The sequence below is a fragment of the Gobio gobio genome (genome assembly GCF_949357685.1).
Source record: "Gobio gobio genome assembly, chromosome: 16".
Taxonomy (NCBI): domain Eukaryota; kingdom Metazoa; phylum Chordata; class Actinopteri; order Cypriniformes; family Gobionidae; genus Gobio; species Gobio gobio.
Window position 1 is genome coordinate 26,885,717 of NC_137109.1, and position 22,355 is coordinate 26,908,071.

The 22,355-nt window shown below is 37.3% G+C and overlaps 2 protein-coding genes across 7 annotated transcripts in view; one reads left to right on the top strand and one right to left on the bottom strand.

Annotated features, from left to right (window-relative positions):
• The window catches only part of mid2 (midline 2), a 218,015-nt gene that overhangs the window by 180,533 nt on the left and 15,127 nt on the right, over positions 1 to 22,355 (top strand). For all 6 annotated transcript variants that reach the window (XM_079839415.1, XM_079839414.1, XM_079839416.1 and 3 more), the window contains 5 exons: positions 1,982 to 2,089; positions 6,243 to 6,391; positions 7,804 to 7,931; positions 8,106 to 8,249; positions 17,938 to 18,099. In XM_079839415.1, the coding sequence (XP_079695541.1) occupies positions 1,982 to 2,089; positions 6,243 to 6,391; positions 7,804 to 7,931; positions 8,106 to 8,249; positions 17,938 to 18,099 (691 nt within the window). The remainder of the gene's footprint in view (positions 1 to 1,981; positions 2,090 to 6,242; positions 6,392 to 7,803; positions 7,932 to 8,105; positions 8,250 to 17,937; positions 18,100 to 22,355) is intronic.
• Positions 1 to 22,355, bottom strand: part of LOC307140158 (uncharacterized protein) — a 338,069-nt gene that overhangs the window by 83,893 nt on the left and 231,821 nt on the right. The window lies entirely within an intron of this gene.

The window sequence follows — 22,355 nt, forward strand, 5'->3', positions numbered from 1 at the left end:
GAGTCAGTCCAATATAAAGCCCTCCTCGCCAATGAAACCTCAGCAGAGTCTCATCCTCTAAACACACTCGCTCTCCAACTAGTCCATCAAACTCAAGCCCCGATTGACCACAGCTACAACCCCAAAACCATTATTAAAGAAATTGACAAAAATCTAAAAGAGACCCATGATAAATCACTAAAAACACATTTTGAACTCAAAAATAAACTCCAATGCTATTCAACCCTAAATAGAACCACTAAATTGGCCAATTATCTAGTAATTAAAGAATTTAAAGAAAGACAAATCCTCTCCAAATACAGATTGAGTGACCATGATCTAGAAATAGAGAGAGGAAGACACAGACACACATGGACAGAGAGAGAGCAGAGGATCTGTAGACACTGTGATCTACAGCAAATAGAGGACGAGAAACACTTTCTGCTAATCTGTCCTAAATATCAGCATGTGAGAGAAACATTTCTGGCCAGATTTGAAACTCTGATTCCATCATTCACTGAACTGAGTGATAATGAGAAAATACCCTTCATGCTTGGAGAAGATGAGAGCACAGCCGCACTCGCTGCACAATATGTGTTAGCCATTCATAACCATAGAGACCGCTAACTCTCCAGAGCTTCAGCTACTCACTTGTGGAGATGAACTTGAGTGACTTATTTACTGTGCTGCATGTGACATGATCTGTACATATATAGTATATATATATTTGTTTGTTTTTATTATTTATATATAATATGTTAATGCTTTGGCAACATTGTGATACACAGTCATGCTAATAAAGCAAATTTGAAATTGAAAAATTGAAAATTGAGTGAGTGAGTGAGTGAGTGAGTGAGTGAGTGAGTGAGTGAGTGAGTGAGTGAGTGAGTGAGTGAGTGAGTGAGTGAGTGAGAGTCAGTCAGTCAGTGAATCAGTGAGTGAGTGAGTGAGTGAGTGAGTGAGTGAGAGTCAGTCAGTCAGTGAATCAGTGAGTGAGTGAGTGAGTGAGTGAGTGAGTCAGTGAGTCACTCAGTGAGTGAGTGAGTGAGAGTCAGTCAGTCAGTGAATCAGTGAGTGAGTGTGAGTGAGTGAGTGAGTGAGTGAGTGAGTGAGTGAGTGAGTGAGTGAGTGAGTGAGTGAGTGAGTGAGTGAGTGAGTGAGTGAGTGAGTGAGTGAGTGAGTGAGTGAGTGAGTGTCAGTCAGTCAGTCAGTCAGTGAATCAGTGAGTGAGTCTGAGTCAGTGAGTCAGTGAGTCAGTGAGTGAGTCAGTGAGTCAGTGAGTCAGTGAGTCAGTGAGTGAGTGAGTGAGTGAGTGAGTGAGTGAGTGAGTGAGTGAATGAGTGTCAGTCAGTCAGTCAGTCAGTGAATCAGTGAGTGAGTGTCAGTCAGTCAGTGAATCTGTGAGTGAGTGAGTGAGTGAGTGAGTGAGTGAGTGAGTGAGTGAGTGAGTGAGTGAGTGAGTGAGTGAGTGAGTGAGTGAGTGAGTGAGTGAGTGAGTGAGTGAGTGAGTGTCAGTCAGTCAGTCAGTCAGTGAGTGAGTGTCAGTCAGTCAGTGAATCAGTGAGTGAGTGTGAGTCAGTCAGTGAATCAGTGAGTGAGTGTGAGTCAGTCAGTGAGTGAGGGAGTGAGTGAGTCAGTGAGTGAGTCAGTGAGTGAATGAGAGTCAGTCAGTCAGTGAGTGAGTGTCAGTCAGTCAGTGAATCAGTGAGTGACTGTGAGAGTGAGTGAGAGTCAGTCAGTCAGTCAGTCAGTCAGTCAGTCAGTCAGTGAGTAAGTGAGAGTCAGTGAGTGAGTCAGGTGTGCGTGCATGTATGTGTGATAAACACCAAAGTGGATAGAGCTTGAATTATATGTCTCCTTTCCGTAATGACATGGTCCACATCACTCCAGACAGGACATTTTGCATACACTGAAGCAGATAGGCTGGGGAAACTTAGTTATCCCAGTGGACTGATTAAGTGCCATTGTATTTCTTTATGAAACTCTTTTCTCTTATCTGCAGGTGAACACAGCCATGCATGAAGCCAAGCTGGTGGAGGAGTGTGATGAATTGGTGGAGATAATTCGCCAGAGGAAACAGGTCATTGCTGTCAAGATCAAAGAATCCAAGGTAAAGTTTCTCTCTATTTGCACCACCGAGACAAATTAGGGTGGCCAGAATTGTGATTTTAAGTTAGATTTGTATCTTGCACTTGGTTCATATTTAGAAAGGTTGTCGAGTTGCTTTTCAATTTATACATATCAAAGTGGAAGTTAAAACTTTTTCGCTTTTTTACTTTTTTACCTAAAAATAGAAATTTAATCAATTAATCACACTCGTGTCATTCAAGAAGATTTTTTGAAAAAATGTTTGTTTTTTTTGTCCATATAATGAATGTCAGTGTGGTCCAGTGTTGTTTTGTACCCTTTGACTTTCATTGTATGGACAAAAACAGTTGAAACATTCCTCCAAACATCATCTTTTGTGTGCTACAGAAGAGTGAAAGTCATACAGGTTTGGAAAGACATGAGAGTGAGAAAATAATGATGAAAAATGACAGACTTCATTTTTTGGTGAATGTTTCCTTTAAGACCACACACATGAGAGAGAAACTGAAAAATTTTCAGAGCTCAAGCCTTCGCTCACTTAGAGAAACCTATTTGAATTTGATTCTTGACAATATATCACATGCCGCACAAATACAGAGCTGACATTTCTAACACATCTTTTTGAACATGTCACTACCCCTGTTATCAAGAGAGAGACTGTCAGGCTCTGTTGGACCCTATGCTGTGGGGAGAGATAGGTGATGTGTCGTCTGATGACAAGATGAAGAAAAGGCTGGGGAAATCACAGCATATTTTCCCTGTGTGAATTAAAACCTCCCCTTTTTGAGCGTATGTTAATGTTAAGCTGGTGCAGTTGAGTAATGAGTAAAGATCTTGTCAGAAAGTCCACAGGCCAAAGTGAGGTGGCCGTCGAGTGAGGGTGCAGTTAAGTGTAAAGATACTACTTAAACAGGATTGTTGAAGTTATGACAGGACGCTTGGCTGGTTGAAGCGAACTCTGGCCATGTGGCTTTACTTACGAAGCTTCCCTTTTGTAACAGAAATCAGGCCTCGATAATCATCTATCTATCTATCTATCTATCTATCTATCTATCTATCTATCTATCTATCTATCTATCTATCTATCTATCTATCTATCATCTATTCTATCTATCTAATCTATCTATCTATTGTCTGTATATCTCTCTGTCTGTCTGTCTGTCTGTCCATCTAGCTGTCTGTCTGTCTATCGATCTATCTATTCTGTCTGTCTATCTGTTTGTCTATCTATCTATCTATCTATCTATCTATCTATCTATCTATCTATCTATCTATCTATCTATCTATCTATCTATCTATCTATTCTGTCTGTCTGTCTGTCTGTCTGTCTGTGTCTGTCCATCTATCTATTCTATCTGTCTATCTGTCTGTCTGTCTATCTGTCTGTCTATCTATCATCTATTCTGTCTGTCTGTCTGTCTGTCTATCTATCTATCTATCTATCTATCTATCTATCTATCTATCTATCTATCTATCTATCTATCTATCTATCTATCTATCTATCTATCTATCTATCTATCTATCTATCTATCTATCTATCTATCTATCTATCTATCTATCTATCTATCTATCTATCTATTCTGTCTGTCTGTCTGTCTGTCTGTGTCTGTCTATCTATCTATTCTGTCTGTATGTCTGTCTGTCTGTCTGTCTGTCTGTCTGTCTGTCTGTCTATCTATCATCTATTATGTCTGTCTGTCTGTCTATCTATCTATCTATCTATCTATCTATCTATCTATCTATCTATCTATCTATCTATCTATCTATCTATCTATCTATCTATCTATCTATCTATCTATCTATCTATCTATCTATCTATCTATCTATCTATCTATCTATTCTGTCTGTCTGTCTGTCTGTCTGTCTGTCTGTCTGTCTGTCTGTGTCTGTCTATCTATCTATCTATTCTGTCTGTCTGTCTGTCTGTCTGTCTGTCTGTCTATCTATCATCTATTATGTCTGTCTGTCTCTATCTATCTATCTATCTATCTATCTATCTATCTATCTATCTATCTATCTATCTATCTATCTATCTATCTATCTATCTATCTATTCTGTCTGTCTGTCTGTCTGTGTCTGTCTATCTATCTATCTGTATATCTATTGATCTATTATGTCTGTCTGTCTATCCATCTAGCTGTCTGTGTGTGTGTGTGTGTCTGTCTGTCTGTCTGTCTGTCTGTCTGTCTATCTATCTATCTATCTATCTAGCTATCTATTCTGTCTGTCTATCTGTATGTCTGTCTGTCTGTCTGTCTGTCTGTCTGTCTGCCTCTCTGTCTGTCTGTCTGTCTGTCTGTCTGTCTGTCTGTCTGTCTGTCTGTCTGTCTGTAGGAAAATAACAATACTTTTGTCCTTATTTCTTTACTAAAACTGAATCTGATGTTGTGCTCCAGTTCATCTGTGGAGTGTGTGGTTTTATTTGTGTTTGACAGAACGTGCAGCACACAGGCACTTTAACTTGACAGCCTGCACTCACACTCTTATCAAGCAGGGATTTGAGCCACGAGACAAGCCTGTGGTTCTCTGCTTTAGGGTAGTGTGATGTGAGAGTCAGTAATCTCCATCAGAAGTGTCCATCAGCCTGAGTTGACATGCACAGCCTGCAACATGAGATTATGTCTGGCCTTTTGCAAACATCAGTAATGCAGCTCCAGCACAAAGTGCCTATAACTCTAGTATTAAGGAGGCTTTTAGAATCATAAACTCAGATGCAAAGTGTCTGTAAGATTTGATCTAAGGCTTTAGCTGTTCAGCCTGGTTTGTTTTGGAATGATTTTCTATTTATTTTTCTAACGCTGTCCGGAAACTTTTTGGCAGTAAACCATCTGATCAAAGCAAATCATTTGAAGCTGTCTTTAAGAAATGGGGTCAGATTCGGATTTGATCTAATGCAATCCACTGCAGCGCAGAGCAACGTCTTTTTCTCTCCTTGTTTCTTGATTTATCTGAATGCTTCTGATGATTCCTTCCTGTCAAACGTCCCATTCCTCTATTGAATTACACTGTGACATAGGCTAGATCCTGCTTAACCGATTTAACTGGCTTATTGAGGAAGCATAGCTAATGTCTCTCATTCCCTTGCAACAGAAACGCACATAAAACACGCGGTTATATGAAGTCAAGCTAATTCATAGTGAATCTGTGGTCAGGTAATGTGGGCGGTATAAGCAAAATCTTATTTCATGCTATGAGTATTTTATATAATGGCAGCAGTATATATAATATTGCTTGATATTGCTTGAATTATTTTTTTTTCTTCTGTTAATTCAACTCAGTATGTTTCATATTTAAGCATGGGATATAGTAATGGCTATTTTTGAGAATTATACTTTGCAGCTCAAATGCACCCCAAAATCATCCCATTTGATTATTTTCTTTTTGTAATCAATCTTGATGGGCACAAACCAAAATATATTATTATGCACTACTATTAAAAAGTCAATAAATAAGTAAGTAATACTAATAATACTTTTTGTCAGCAAGTGTTGCACTAAATTGATCAAAATTAAACTTAAAATAAATTGTTACTTTAAACTTTCTGTTCACATATCAGTTAAATTCTATATTAATGCAGAAAGATGATTTTTATACACGAAGGACAGGGGAAATCTGAAAAGCTATCCAGCCAGACACTAGAAATATTAAACATTTAAAGCTATTTCAACATTAAATGAGATTCTTTGCACATCGGTCTGAATTTGGCCATACTCTTTTCTTGCTAACATCTCTGAGACTTTGTGAAATTAATTTGGCTTACTACTTTTCTTTTCTTTTTTTTTACAGACATCCAATACAGCATGAAAAATGCTTTAGATTTTCCTTTTGGACAAAGTCTTTAACAGTGCTAATTCAGCATTTATTTGAGTTTTTAAAGAGCGTTCTTTGTTTTTTTAATAATTAGAGAATTAGAATCCATCACTTTATTGTTTCTCTGCTGTAATTACACAAAAACCAAACAAGGCAAAGGGATCATTTAGCTATGATGATGAGCCAAGCGGCGATAATGAGTTTTTGATAAAAAGCTCCATTAGGGTCCATTATTTTTCATAACATCTTGGAGAACACAAACATATGTAATATAAATAGCTTAGCAAGTTGCGATAACAGCACCATACATTTATCTCTCATATAACAATGTGAATAGATTCTAATAAGCATGTGTGTGGGTTTAGGTGATGAAGTTGAGGAAGTTGGCTCAGCAGATTGCGAACTGCAGACAGTGTCTGGAGCGCTCGAGTGCCCTCATCACACAGGCTGAGCACAGCCTGAAGGAGAACGACCACACCCGCTTCCTCCAGACGGCCAGGAATGTGGCTGAGAGGTGAGACCTGCACACACACATAACACCGTCACTGCCTCTGCCAGAATGTCTTAACGCTGCCGGCGTGAAGGCAACTTTTAGCTACTCTGCACATTTACTGGTGCCGCCCCCTCCTTTCAGTTCTGTTGCTTGTGGCTTATATTCACGATAATACAAAATATGCCTTCAGGACTCAATATTTAACAATATTTGTGCAGCTTCAGGTGTGGGGAAAGACTGTGTGGTGTCATGCGTTTTACAAAGCAGGGTCTGTGTTGGTGACACACTATCCACGCTGTGATGCTCTCTGACTGCCGTCTATCAAACCTTTGCTGTTATCTGGATTTATGAGTATCAAATGACAACTGGCTGCTTTCGAATGCTTGCATGTGTTCAATCGCACATGCCTTACAGTGACACAGCTGTGTGTGTGAACAGTCAAATGCACTTCTTGGTAAGAATGCCTGTCTTGGTGAGCAATGCATGTAAACAGTCAGTTTGTCTTAAGTAAATGTAAACAGGTACACAAATAAAATGTTGCAATATTATATCCGCGCATTAGACAGTGGAAATGCAGCCTAATAGACCTGATGCTGGCTATATTAATAAAACAAAGATTTTGACGAGAAAAAAAAAAAGTACTTACTGCTCTTAATGTTTTTGTTGTTGTTCTGTATTTGTGACTGTTTACTTAAAAACTTGTACCTAAAAACAATGCAATCTTAATAAAATAATATAGTAAATTATTTAATTATTTATTTGTTTATTATTATGATTTGATTTTTATTATAATTTGAAATTTTAATTAAATAAATTGAATTAATATTTTAATATTGAATAATATAGCAATAATTGAAGGCTACATGGCATTACTTTAAAATATTGTTGATTATTTATTTAAATATATAATATTTATATATAATAACAATGATTTATATATATACAGTATAAACGTGCAAATATTTCTTAAATATATACATGAATGAGTGTGTATTTATATATACACATAATCATTATATACAGTATATTATGTAAAAAAAAACTTTTATTTTGGATGTGATTAATCGCAATTAATCGATTTGACCACCAATATATATATATATATATATATATTTATAAATATATATAAATATTTAAATGAGCAGTATAAATCAAGGAGTGTGGTCAACAGCATTTTTGTTTCTGTTGAGTATTACTGTAGAATCCAATTTTTTATCAAGAACCTTAAAATGTCAGTGTTTTTAGTTGTAACTACTGAAATTCTGTATTATTTGAATTTGTCACACACATTTCTATGCGTTTGAGTGCTGACAGAGTCTGTTTATAATTCTGTCACTTTGGGTGAAACCACATCCGGCCTTATAGCCTGCAAATAGACTGTTGTAAATAGAAACATTTATCAATTAATAACCAGTGTCTCTCTTTCCACCCAGAGTTGCCATGGCCACTGCCTCCTCCCAGGTCCTCATCCCAGACGTCAATCTGAACGAGGCCTTTGACAATTTTGCCCTTGATTTCTCCAGAGAGAAAAAAATCCTGGAAGGACTGGATTACTTGACAGGTAAAATCAGTGAGAAATCTGAAACCACCTTCCACAAGTGTTTTCCCTGTATGTAGTACAAAGTTAATGAATGCACTGTGTATCTAGGATATGGCCAGAATTACATCAGCCATCCTTTTTGTGGAACCAAATCGATACATCCTGAAATACACTGTTTCTTCCTTTCTTTTCCAGCACCCAACCCTCCCTCTATACGTGAAGAGCTCTGCACGGCCTCTCATGACACCATTACAGTGCACTGGACTTCTGAAGATGAATTCAGCGTCACCTCCTATGAGCTTCAGTACACCATCTATACTGGGCAGACCAACTTCATCAGTGAGTCTAAAAACATGCCTTACACAGCACAGTAGCTCCCGCTGTTACCATTAACCCCTCATTTATGCTTTTCAACTTGTTTTGCTTGCATTAGAGCAGCTAGTGAAATCAAGTGACTTTACATTGGCTGAATAGGAAAAAAAATTTAATTAAACGGTAACACTTTACAATAAGGTTGTATTAGTTAACATTAGTTAATTCATTAGACAACATGAACTAACCATGAACAACACCTCTGTTCAGCATTAGTTCATCTTTGTTAATGTTAGTTCATAAAAATACAGCTGTTCATGGTTTGTTCATGTTAGTTCACAGTGCATTAACTAATGTTAACAAGATTTTAATAAAGTATTAGTAAATTTTGAAATTAACATTAACAAAGATGGTTTATAAGTGCAGTTCATTATTAGTTCATGTTAACTAATGCAGTTAACTAATGTTAACTAACGAACCTTATTGTAAAGTGTTACCAATAAAACATTATAACCTAAATATTATAGAAAACATGGATGTGACAATTAGTTTTTTTAATTTACTTAATTTCAATTTATTTGATTTATATACACTACCTTTCAGAAATGTGGGGTCTCTAAGATTTGTAATGTTTTTTTTAAAGAAGTCTCGTATGCACCAAGGCTTTTTTCAAGATCACTCATTGATCAAACATGCATTAAAAGGCACCATATTTCTTTCTATTTTAATATATCCTAAAATGTAATTTGTTCCTGTGATGGTAAAGCTGTATTTTAAGCAGCCATTACTCATGATCCTTCACGCGATCCTTCAGAAATCATTCTAATATGCTTAAGAAACATTTATTATTATCAATGTTGAAAAATATTTTTGGGGAAATCGTGATAATCAAAGATTCTTTGATGAATAGAAAGCATTTATTTGAAATCAAAGTTCACTTTTGATCAATTTAATGTGTTCTTGCTGAATAAAAGTATTAATTTCTATAAGAAAAAAATCATACAGACATAATTTTATTTTTATATTACATTTAGCATTTTATTTCATATTTTTCATTATTTTGACGTGCCAAAACTACTGCTATCCACCCATAAAAATTCCAAAGGAATCATAGCATTTTTTTTAACACATACATGTTCCCCCATTTCTTTTGATGCACTTGTAAATAAAAGCACTAAGTCTAGTTTGTTCGTGTCTGTGAAGTGAAAGAGTTGCTTAATTGCTTGAAGGCCAGTGAATCACTCAGACAGACATAACATGTTTGGGCTTGAACAGTAAAGAGACAGCATTTTCCTCTGTCGCTCTCTCGCTCACTTTCTCCTCAGTTTCCATTCATCCCGGTTCAGTAACAAACACAGTATATTCATTTCAACCGCTGATAGTTTAGAGGCCCAGGAACATCCACAGAGCTACCGCAGACTCCTCAGGGGATTCGAACAAACAGGCGCAAAAACGGAGAGCAATACTTTCTTCCCAGACCTTTTTACAGCATTGCGTCTTTGAATGTGGATGCCTAAATGCTGCAATTCTTAGATGCGTATGCTTCACTCCCATGAGAGGAAATGTGAGCCTTTGCTGATGCATTTTCTCAGCTGTTGGCCAAGTCAGGGAAAGTGGCTCCAAAACATACTCCGGCCCCCAGTCAAGATCTATCAGCTTTAGATGGATTTCCTTCTGTGAAGAGGTTCAGTCATATGTAGTTGCAAGGCATTTTTAATGGAATAATGCTTGTATATTGTTGTTTTTTTTATTGTTTTTCATATTTGCAGGCCAGTGAAATTGATGGCTTGTTTTATGTTCCCTTTAGCAAAAGTGTATTACATTTTGCAAGCCTTCAGTAAAAGCATAATATTCAAGGGCTCAGGCTGGATAACATGCAGGATCTTTTTCATAACGATCATTTATTGTGATCCGCCAGCATGCATGCCAGCAGCGTTACTTTGACGTACAAAATAACAGTCATGTGCTATGTAAAAATCTATACATTTCCCCTGCAGTGCACTCAAGTCCAATATGTGTAATTGTACAGCTGCCATGACTGGAAAACCAACCTTTTGTGATCAATTCAACGTGCCCAGAATTCATATGCATCGGCCAAAACTCAAGCTAATAGAAGAGATTAGCTGTAAAATAGACTTAAAGGCAGGAAACCTTCTTTGCTTTGTCATTTAGGAAGAGAGTCGTTCAAGGTACTGTTAAAACAGCGGCTCAGGTTTGTCTGCAGACTTCATCGTCAGGCCTGTGAAAGTGAGGGCACTGGCCTGACATCAGCCCTGATTAGATCTGACACGAGCTAATGCTCTTTGCTCCGCTCTCATTGTGACATTGACTGATAGTGATACAAGCCGCCGGACCGGCATGCTAACTTGCAGCCAACAGTATGCAAATGCCGCTGTCCTTGTGGAGGAAACAGGCCACATCACCTAATTTGACGTGCACACCTCTAGCTCAAGGATGTGTGCCGTGACTCATGGGTAGTTTATAGAAAACGGGTGAGACGTGAATGTTATGAGGGCCAGCAAACTTGTGGTCGAAGTTGTAAACAGCAATGAGGTCAAACTAGTATAAAAAAGTGACTATATTATGGTCTGTATGGTCTGTTTTCCTGCAAAACTCTTGTTTATTTGATTATGCATGTCCTCAATGGGCTGTGCAACCTTGAAAAACTCAACAAATCTTGTATATAGACAAACCCACGCAGAGAGTGTGTTGACATTAAGAGAGCTATTATACTGAAAAAAAAAACGAGTATGATTTACTTTGAAACCATTTTCATTTAGAAATTGCTAGTAAATTTCACAAAAGAAACAGCAAGTAATTACAAAATAACACCAAGCAACATTGAAATAAACGTGACATTTTTGAAGTAGGACTGAAATAGTGTTTTACATTTTTTTACACTGTGTATGTATTATCAGTACGTCAGAAATGAAAGGGATACATACTTCTGTGCAACCCAAAATAATATATTTTGAGATATTTCATTAAAAAAAAGATATATATTACCCGTTTTGTTGAGTATTCTCGTAAGAGCAGTCTTAAATGAGTTAAAGAACATCTTAAATGAACTTAACAAGTTGTGAGAAAATGAGATCCGCGTGACAGCACATCAGATCCGCGTCATGTTTGGCAGCGGCAGAACTTAAAGTGACAACAGCCTAATACAGTTGCTGTGATGTCTGTCAATACTGTTAATCAACGAACAAAGGTAACAGAGAAATTTGTAGCTTTAAGGCGAGACACAGCAGGTGAAAACATTGTTTTTTCATGCAGTGGTCAATTTTTAGATTTTGGGCCAGTTTGTTCCCTTAACAAGTAAGCTTTCATGTCAAAATAAAGAAATGTCAACATTACACATTAAGGTGGTTATTACATTATATTTTGTCAACGTGCGCCTTTAGATTTCTACCCGAATTCATCAAAAGTTATTCTAACGTGAGGTCCCGATTCACAGAAACATGTCATGCCTGGTATCATTATAAAGCCTTCAGTCTCACACACAGCGCTGTCTAATCCAAATATGGGCATTTCCTTTGTAGAACTAACCAACTGAGAAAGTTTGCAGCCGAAAACAACATCTGATTGGTCAATGTGAATTTCTCACTATGTGATACACGCTGTCGCTTCCTTGTGTATTCTCCGCCTGAGAGAAAATGCAGACAACGGCAACGCCGAAATCAGCTCATAAACGTTCACAGAAAAGACCAAGTAGCAAGAGGTAGTAAAAAAAAAACAACAACAACATATTAGACGATGAAACCCCATCAGAATTAGATTCAAATAGTTATAGATGGACATATACAACAAACAGGGACAGTTCGTCTGCAGTTTTTGTGACTGTTGTGTGTGTTTGTTAAGGTAGTTCTCTTCAGCTTGAGGCTATTGCTATTAATAATTTATTCATGTATCAATTTCCATTTTTTTTTTTTATATTATACACTATTGATATTAATGAACTGAATATATATTTTGTTTATATGTCGGGGGTTTCATGGAAATGTATTCAATTATGCAATATAAAACTTTAAAGGCTGTTTTCTCAAAATGAGTTTTCTCTCACACTCAGAGTCAGATATATCCACTTCAGTAGCACCTACAAGCACCAACTTTAGCAGTCTTATACTGAACTATATTCTGAAGGCTTTTCCAGAGGGAATTGTTGATATATCATTCCTATCCTGAGTTATAGGTATTTTTACTCCAAAAAAAACATGGCGAAAATTGATTTCTTTAAGGCTATTGTAAGTATTCTCTAATTAACTAAAGCACAAAACAAGATATCCAGAATCCCCTCTGTAAAAGCCCTCTCCTCGAATATGTCAACAAATAGAACCAAGAATTTTAAACATGGACCTTTCCAATTTCCAGTTTTTGTAAATGTATGCAAATTAGCGGATATTTAAGTATATAAGGCCTCATTTGCATATTAAAACATTAATTTACACAAAACTTGTAATACATTTTTTTCTTATGTTTATGCCAGTAATAAACTGGAAAAGTTTCACAGTGATTTCTTGTAATTTAAAAAAATTCCCATTTCACCTGTAGTGTCTCGCCTTAATAAGGATTAATATATATTTAAGTTAAGATTGTAACTGTTATTATAATGAGTTTATGTGAAGATTGTGTTAAGTTCACATACAATTAAAAGTAATTTTTTTAATACCTTATAAATGTTGAAATTGATATAACTTTCATTTGTACTGAAATGTTAATTGACTAGCATTAATGTTTAAAAAATAATAATAAATAAATAAATAGACACATCAGTGTATTAGTTTCAGTGATACTGGCCTTCATTCATAAAAAGAAGTCATTAAAACAAATATTTAAAATATACTGTCTTTAAGTTGTTTCTACATTCATTTGGAGAGTAACTGTGAAATTATTACGAGATCAAAAATATTGTAATAACTTTGTATCTATATGTTCTATATAGAACTTTTTTCATTATATTGTATTCTGGTCTGGTTATGGCTTCAGTGCCTCTGCAGACAGCCGGGGACCTTAAGCTGTCAGATATATGTTTATTCATTCTCAAATGTAAGTATTGATTGTGGAGCTCATATGAATTGGTTTTGATGAAGAAACTGCAATCAGCTCTGACATGTAAGAAAAATACCTATATACACATTTAATTTAAGGAAAAATACTAATGAGAAACATTTTGTTTGCTTATTTGAGGTCCAAATAATGTGTTTAGAAGGTAGACAGAATCAAATTATGGTTTGATGACAATTTGTTGGTCCAGTACTGCACCTTTAGGAAAATTTAGACCATTTGTGCAATGGTTTTATGCATAACTAAATATATCCTGACAGATTTTGTAATGGCATACAGCTGTTTTCACAAGGTTTATGATTTAGAAAGGATGTAGATCTAGTCTTGAAGATGTATCTTACCTTATTGCATAAATATCATGCTTAAAGTTGAACGCAGCCATCTGTTTCTGCAACATTTTCACAATATTTGCAATATTCCTGTCCTGCTTCTATGATTTATCCTCAGTCTTGGTCAACCTATATCTGAAGAGAAATTCAAATCACAGGGCTGGTCAGCCAGGCATTGATTAGGTGTCATATTATGTTTGCATGATGCCGTTGGCCATCGTAAAATGGTGGATTATGCTGCAGGGTTTCTGTTGCTTTTTAGGGCGTTATTATATGTCAGGTTACTGCCAACGCCTAGGTCTTTGTACCTTAAGATATTCATAAGCTGGGCTTTGGAGAGCTGCCCAAGAATGTGAATGTGAAATGAAGACACAGTCCATGGTGGCCACCGATGAGAAGTGGGACATTATTGTAGTGAATGTGACCGTATGTTTTTTCCGGGTGTAGGAAAAAGTATAAAGTGTTCTTGTGGAATCATATCACATGCACATACAGTAAATACTCGTAAGGCACCAGGATTAATTCTTCTTATGTGTCCTATTGGCATAGATGACATCTAAGCACATGCACAGTCATGGAAGCACAACACACACATACGCGCACACTACAGAAGCATCAAAGGCTAGTTTGGATTTGTAGACAGTATTGGGAGCAGCCCCGTTCCAGTCTTGTGTTTTGGCTCCCTTTCATCTGCCAACACACATACTCACTTATGCACAGTCCAGGATCCCTATTCACACTGCTTTTTTTTTTTTTTAGCCAGTGACACATACCTTCATCTGCCCCTCTTTGAAGTCTCTCTCCCTCTGAATGTCAAGCAACAGCGGAGAATTTACAATGTAAGCTGCATATTGTAGTCTGCTATTCTAATTCGATTCATCAAACAACAACATCAAACAGCTTTTTTGTTATGGACGTGGATCAAATGACTTCTTTTTTTTTTTTATCGTGAAAAATTATGCAGATGGTGGAAGCAAATGGTTAATAATTTTCAAGCTTTTCTTTCATTTTTATCCAGTGAAAAGTTTTTTCATACTTACAGATATAATGTGCAATTGCATTTATAAGCAGGCAACAAATCCTTGCACATGCGGTTTCCATTCGGCTGAATGATGCCGTAAATGTCTTTGCGAAAGGGACATTTTGTACTGGCTGAAAGCTATTTTCTTTAGTGGTTGAACAATATAGATTTTTATTAATGGCTAATACTGATCTAGAAAGCAGGATGGCCAGGAGCTAAATATATTATTATTATGTTATTATTATTATATTGGGTAACACATGTACATGTACTTACCATAGGAATAACAGTAAATTATGCATAATTACATGCAACTAACCCTCAACCAAACCCTAATCCTATCCTAACCCTTTAGTAAGTACATGTAGTTTACTCAGTAAAAAAATTACACTATAACAATGACACCTTTAAAATAAAGTGTAACCTTATTGTTATTATTATTAGTAGTAGTATTAATATTATTATTATTATTATTATTATTATTATTATTATTATTATTATTATTATTATTATTATTAAGCTAGATGGATTATCTTAATTATTATTTTTACATCATTATTATAAACTAGATGAATTATCATCACTATTATTTTTATTATTATTGTTATTATTATAATTGATTTATTTATTCATTTAAAAAAGAAAATAACAATAAGGAGCTGTATATGGTCACAACTAGGAGTACCTAAACTTTTGGCACTGTGGATACTAAAGTTATAGTATATGTACTTTTATTTAGTAGGCTACTTGTTGATATTTGTCTGGCACACAGTTGGCATACCTTGAGTTGAAATGCCAGTGGTTTTAATGAAAGTGTTGATGTTTCCTAAGGGCATTCTGGGCAAATGGTTCACCATGAGAAACTGGCTTGAGGGGCATCTCTGTTTGCCTGAGGCAAACATCCTGAGTCTCTCTCCGAACGGGTGCTATATGTGCTTTCACGTCAAACAGAAATAGACATGCCTTGAATAATGAACTTCATATGTACCATTCCCTTTTTAGGGCCCTATCATACACAATGTGGCATCAGGTGCGACTCAAGTGTTTTTTGCTAGTTTCAGCCTGACGTAGTTATCATTTTCACGTCCTGTGCCACGTTGTTTAAATAGCATTTGCGCCCATTTGGTTGCTGCGTTGCTATTTTTAGGCAACTGAAAACGACTGCGCCATTGACCAACAAAAACCTGGTCCAAAGTCAATAGTGCAGTATTTTTTGTGTTATTTAAAGGGCACGTTAGTAATGTGTGCCTATAGGCGCAATAATGTAGCCTGACGTCGTCATACTCAATTCTACTCAGAATATGAGTCTAATACTGCTCCGTTGGGCTGTGATTATGGGGCGTGTTTCAACCGAACCAGGAAAGACCTCAATTGGATAGACCTACAACCAATCAGAGCAACGGAGCGACGCATAACGTTAGTTATCAAATGTCAACAGAACTCAACTGCACTGTGTTGCCATGTCCGCGGGTTGAAGCGACCCCAATTATGTGACATACAGACCCAGGAATGCGATTTTTAGCTGCCTGCCCTGCCAAAATAACACATAATTTACCCCCCAAATGCTTTTTTCCCGGAGAACCCCCCTGGAAAGCTATTTTGCTTGTTTTTGGCTAGTTTAGAGGAACGTTAGCAATTGGGCGGGTTTTGTTGTAAAAACTTGGCAACCCTGTACCTGCACGCACGCTGGAATAAGTAGCCTAGCAGAAAAAGATGAGTGTAAACGATCTTTGCCGGCGTTGTAAAAAAAGAATTTAAGGATACACTTAAATAAAGAGTACTTAAAGAGTACTTACCAACACGATCATCATTTCTGAGAGAAATAGTAAAGGTGAATGCATATACGAACAAGTTCTCCGTTTAGGATTAGAACAAACTCAACCCAAGCGCCTTTGATGACTTGGATGATTACGTTAATGTTGATCATCTGTCCATCATCGTCTAAAGCCTGCCCTGACAATTTCATTGGTCCGAACAGTTTCTGTTCGGGCATAATTACTTCTCTATGGATCAAGTCCAGACCGAACTGCCCGAGTAAAAATGTTGTGGGCGGGGCTAAGTTCGGCTGGCATCCAGGCTATCAATAATGGATAGTCATTGCATGTATCAGAATTACCTATTTGGATTAATGACGAATGAAATTGGCTACCTACTTAAGTGTTGCCAGATTGGGTCGACGATTTCCAGCCCAAAAGCTCACTAAAACCTGCCCAATCCAAGAAAAAAAAACGCCTAAAATTTGAACTGCCAAAATAATGTGATATAATTTTATTGCCATGTCAATCAAGATTGATTAGCACCATTTTATCCCCTGAAAATAAATACATTTCCCAGGAAAACAGATCAAAACAGGGCATATACATTAAAATACAGTCATGCATGACTAAAATGTCCAAGTGGAAACTTTAACCCATGGAAAAACATGCATCATTTTCAAATGTCAACAGTAAGACTAAACGAATTTAAGCAAAAAAGTGCCCAATTTAAGTGATCGGAATAAACAACATAATTAGCAGGCATTACACACGCATTACTGCACACACCACAGCCAAAATGTGTCATTCACTGATACTGTACAATAATCCTACAACAAAAAATTAACAAGAATGCGTTTACCTTTGTGTTGTGCTTTAACTTCAGACAGAACTACAGTAAAGTTATGTCATTCGTGAAGTACATATTTGTAGAACATAACTCAGAACTTAACACAGTCTAAATGGATTAATCATTGCTTTCAGCAGCTGTCGGGACGAGTAGAGCGCAGTCTAGACGGTTTAAAAGGTGCAGATGTCCTGATCAGGCCAGTGTGCACACGATCGATGATGGACAGGAGTCATATATTCGATTTCAATTCAAGTCATTCAACTGTGCTCTTAGAGTTAGTTCTATTTATAAAGAGTCTTCGAGCCGCACAATCAAATTCAAAACCGCCCAATCTGGCAACACTGGTGGCAATACACACATGCATTTAAACTGACTCTTTAGGTTGAAGTTGTCTATATTCCGCCATATAAATAGCAAATCCGCCATGGCGTGAGCGCAACTGGCTTGTAAAGGGAATGGGAGATGAGACTCTGAATGGTTTATTGCATGTTACGCCCAAAACACCCCCATTACTCATTAAGAGACTAGGGACAACCCTTTAAACTAGCAAAAGTGGATTTTGCCGTGCTCTTTAGACCATGCTCTTAGATGGTTAAAATAGGGCCCTCAGAAGCATAATGTGTTCAAACATTTAATTACATGTAGTGGTTTTTGCATTGACCTCTGTCATTAATGTTATGCTCTTTCTCTTGCCTTGCAGGTCTGTATAACTCGGTAGATAGCTGGATGATTGTGCCCAATATCAAGCAGAATCACTACACAGTCCACGGCTTGCAGAGCGGCACCCGTTACATCTTTTTCGTCAAGGCTATCAACCAGGCAGGCAGCAGAAACAGTGAACCTGCTCGCCTCAAAACCAACAGTAAGTCCAGTGCGATGCAAGGATCAATAAACCTCATGCTAGTGGTCAATCGATATGGCTTTTTCAATAGCTGATGCAAATATCTAGAAAGTATATTATATATTGCCAAAATGAACATTTATTTTACACAATATTTATTCTGCATTTGCTCATAAATATGTAGCACTGCAAGGATGCACCCTTGTTCCCTTGACAAAAAAAAAAAGTTCCATTTGCTTTTGGATTATTACAGAAAATGAGCTCTGTGGCTGTTCATCATGATAGTCTGCAAAAATGAGCACAACTTGAATATGAATTTTGGAGCCTAAAGGCAATCAGTAGAAATAAAAAGATAAAGTTAGGCTATAAACAGACTACATCACAATCACATGACTTCAGCATCACTACCATCAAGCTTCTGATGGGGTTGAGAACCGAGTTGAGTACAATCTACATAAAAGCTTAAAAATCATGAGTGAGGTATTACTCACTTAAAAATGTTGGGTTAAAAATAACCCAACATGGTGTGACCAAATTTGTGTATCCCAATGGTTGGGTTAAAAAAAATAACCCAACGTTTTTTTTAATGTGTACTGATCTTGTGTACAGTCAAACCAAAATTTATTCAGACGCCTTCAACATTTTCTCAAATTATCACTGTTTATTCGCTATAGTTTAGAAAATGGTAATAAAATATGACAAGAAGAGTTAAATAGATTAAAATCAACCAAATTTAAATGTAAATTTAACCAAAAACCTATTCAAAAATGTACAAAACACAAAAACGTATTTACACATTTTAGAACTCATTCTTGCAACACTTTGTATTTTCCAAAAAATATTGATTATTTATTGTACACACACACAAGATTTGCTCAAAAATATTTGTAAATGGTAGCGGTGTAACGGTACACAAAACTGACGGTTCGGTACATACCTCGGTTTTGAAGTCACAGCAGGAAAACTAAACATAAAATTGCTTTTTTTTAATTACACAGGCGTTTACTGAACAAATTGTGTCTGTCCTTATTCAATTATAACTAAAAGTTTCTTAAAGATAATGCTTTAAACTATATAGGGAGCCCTTACTCGCACATTGCTATAATATTAAAGGTTAACAACAGAGCCCAAACTATTAGCATAAATTCAGTTGCTATTTATTTTTAGATATAATAATCAACACTGAAATAACACATTGTATCCAAACAACTTCACATAAGGCAGTTTTTGCATTAACTTCTAAATCTAATTATAAAATGATATTTTTACTTCAATTCGTTGGTGAAATATAATCAAATAGGCTACACAGTGGCTGTCATTTTCATGACAGATTTATTTAAACATTCATTAAATAATCAAGACATCCCTAACAGGTTAAGTAGAATATTATGAATAAATAGGCTAATAAAGTGCATGTATTTAGTGAAAGAGTTCATTTCTCTAGAACCAGCTGTGGACAAGCTGTTTTATTGACGTCTTTCAACCGTTGAAACACTGATTGAGCAATTACACGATATATGATACGTTTCAGTAAGTTGTAATGTATCCTCAGCATACATTAAGATATTAATTCATGTTTATTCTTTTACTAGGAAGATATGATCACGTTCACTTGCTGGTTTGAACTGACACATTTATACAGTGATCTGTCACGTCACATTAAAGAGCGTCAAAGCGGCATTTATCGTTTGAATTTCGTGATAAATGGACAGAATGCTTCATATGTTTGTGTGGGAACTCGAACCTCGCGTAAAACAAGCCGACTGTTAACTGTTAAAGATTGCATTCGGTACACGTGTACCGTACCGGAGGTCCTGTACCGAAACTGTTTGGTACGAATACGTGTACCGTTACACCCCTAGTAAATGGGAAAATATGCCCTCTCAACCCCAATTATTATAGGACATTGGTAGGGGAGAGTTACTGTATGGACTGACACACATAATCTCAAATTATCTGCAGATAAATCAGGCCAAACACACCAGTCAGCACCTCTCTTATATCCAGAGTCGTAGTAGATGTGGTGGCCATACGTCAGTGTAAATGCAGCAGCTCTGTCATACTCAACCGCTCAATACCTTTATCAGTGTTCCATCTGCGACAGGCACCCAAGCATGCAAATAATGGAAACCATCAGTTGGTTTGGTGTGTGTGTGTGTGTGTGTGTGTGTGTGTGTGTGTGTGTGTGTGTGTGTGTGTGTGTGTGTGTGTGTGTGTGTGTGTGTGTGTGTGTGTGTGTGTGTGTGTGTGTGTGTGTGTGTGTGTGTGTGTGTGTGTGTGTGTGTGTGTGTGTGTGTGTGTGTGTGTGTGTGTGTGTGTGTGTGTGTGTGTGTGTGTGTGTGTGTGTGTGTGTGTGTGTGTGTGTGTGTGTGTGTGTGTGATTGTGTGTGTGATTGTGTGTGTGATTGTGTGTGTGTGTCACTCTATCTGTGTGTGTGAGAGAGAGAGAGAGAGAGAGAGAGAGAGAGAGAGAGAGAGAGAGAGAGAGAGAGAGAGAGAGAGAGAGAGAGAGAGAGAGAGAGAGAGAGAGAGAGAGAGAGAGAGAGAGAGAGAGAGAGAGAGAGAGAGAGAGAGAGAGAGAGATCTGGGAAAGCCCAGGTCCCTCACCTAAGCTGTCAGACGTTACCCAGCCTTCTTACAGCAAAGAACTCAATCAAGATTCAGGGTACCAGGTGACAGCATTCAAATGGGTTATTGCATCAGACACTCTCAGCGGCCTTGTGGAGGAGTTTGAGAAGGAAATAAGGAAACGGCTTACATTCCTCTCTCACTCATTTTCATTGTCTGTGTCTTCGTCTCGGTCCGATCCTTTCTCATGGTTCTTCAAGCTTCTGTGAGAATACCGCAGCAGTCTCTCTCTCTCTCTCTCTCTTTTCCCAGCACTCACCACCCAACAGTCTTTGTTACTGTAATAATGCTGTTTTTAGACAGCAGTGCCATTAAATGTCATTTTCCCCCAGACACACACAAGGCTCCAGTGTCTGTATTGTGCTTTGAAAGCCTGTCCTATGAAAATGTAGGAAAACGTATATATGTACAGCTACAGTTCACTGATATTTAGACTCAAAATCTAAGCCCTTTCAAATAGTTTTGTGTTGTTTTTGAGTTTTCAAAAGATACTTTTTCCCATAATGCATAGGATCACCTAAACATGTTATTTTATGATCACCAGGGGGCGTATTACAGAAACATCTTAACTTTAGAATCTTTAGAATTAACACTTTCAAGGTCCAGAAAGCTAGTAAAAACTTTGTTAAAATAGTCCATGTGACTCCAGTGGTTCAACCTTAGTTTTATGAAGCAATGAGAATACTTTTTGTGCGCAAAAAACAAACAAAAATAATGACTTTATTCAATAATTTCTGAACGTCTGTGTCAGTCTACTACGCATTCGTCGTGGTGCTCACGTGAACAGCATCGGCAATGATAAGCTGTCTGGCGTAGCTCTGACATATCTAGGAAGTGCTGTACTGTATTTACTACGTCAACAGCATAGGAGACTGACACAGACGTGAAGAAATTGTTGAATAAAGTCGTTATTTTTGTCTGTCTTTTGAACAAACATTGAAAGTCAATGTTGAAACCAGTTGTGCTGCTTAAAGTCCCTGTAAAGGCAATTCTGAGATTTGTTTCTAAACACATTATAAATGTTAGAAATGTATTGCTGAAACGCATTACAAAGACTGTGAACTATGAAGTACTGAATTCAGAAGTTAGACCGTTAAACAGTTTTTCACCGTTGCTGTGTTCAGGATTTTCTGGGCGGGGCTAAAACGGTGGCTCGATGACGCACTGGAGCCACCGAGCCTGGATCCTCGCCTAACACGATCATAACTAGAGCACATTCGCATCAGTTCGATCGCGAGTTACTGTTAGTACTGTTAGTTACTATAGTCAACAACTTGCATAACAGCTTACAAAACAAAAACGATGAAGAGGTGGATTAATTTTGTGAACAGCAACCTTGATGGAGAGCTGAGGATCATCACCGACACCTGCCTCTGCGACTTTACACCGGATCGTTTTACAAACTTTCACCGGAGATAACTGGGATTCACTGATAATCCGCTGCAGAACCGACTATCCCCCGCCCCGGCCTTAGTCCTCCCGTCCTGCCGACATCTGGTGCGTCGTGATCATAAACGCTCGTGATCAGTGAATTTTGTCTTGTGTGCTACTGCCGCTTTCCCGCGAGTGGGCGTGGTTTCGGCGCCGACAGCGGACACACCCCCAGCGTTTGAGAGCAGAGAATGCTGCTCATTTTTTCAGGTTTTTGA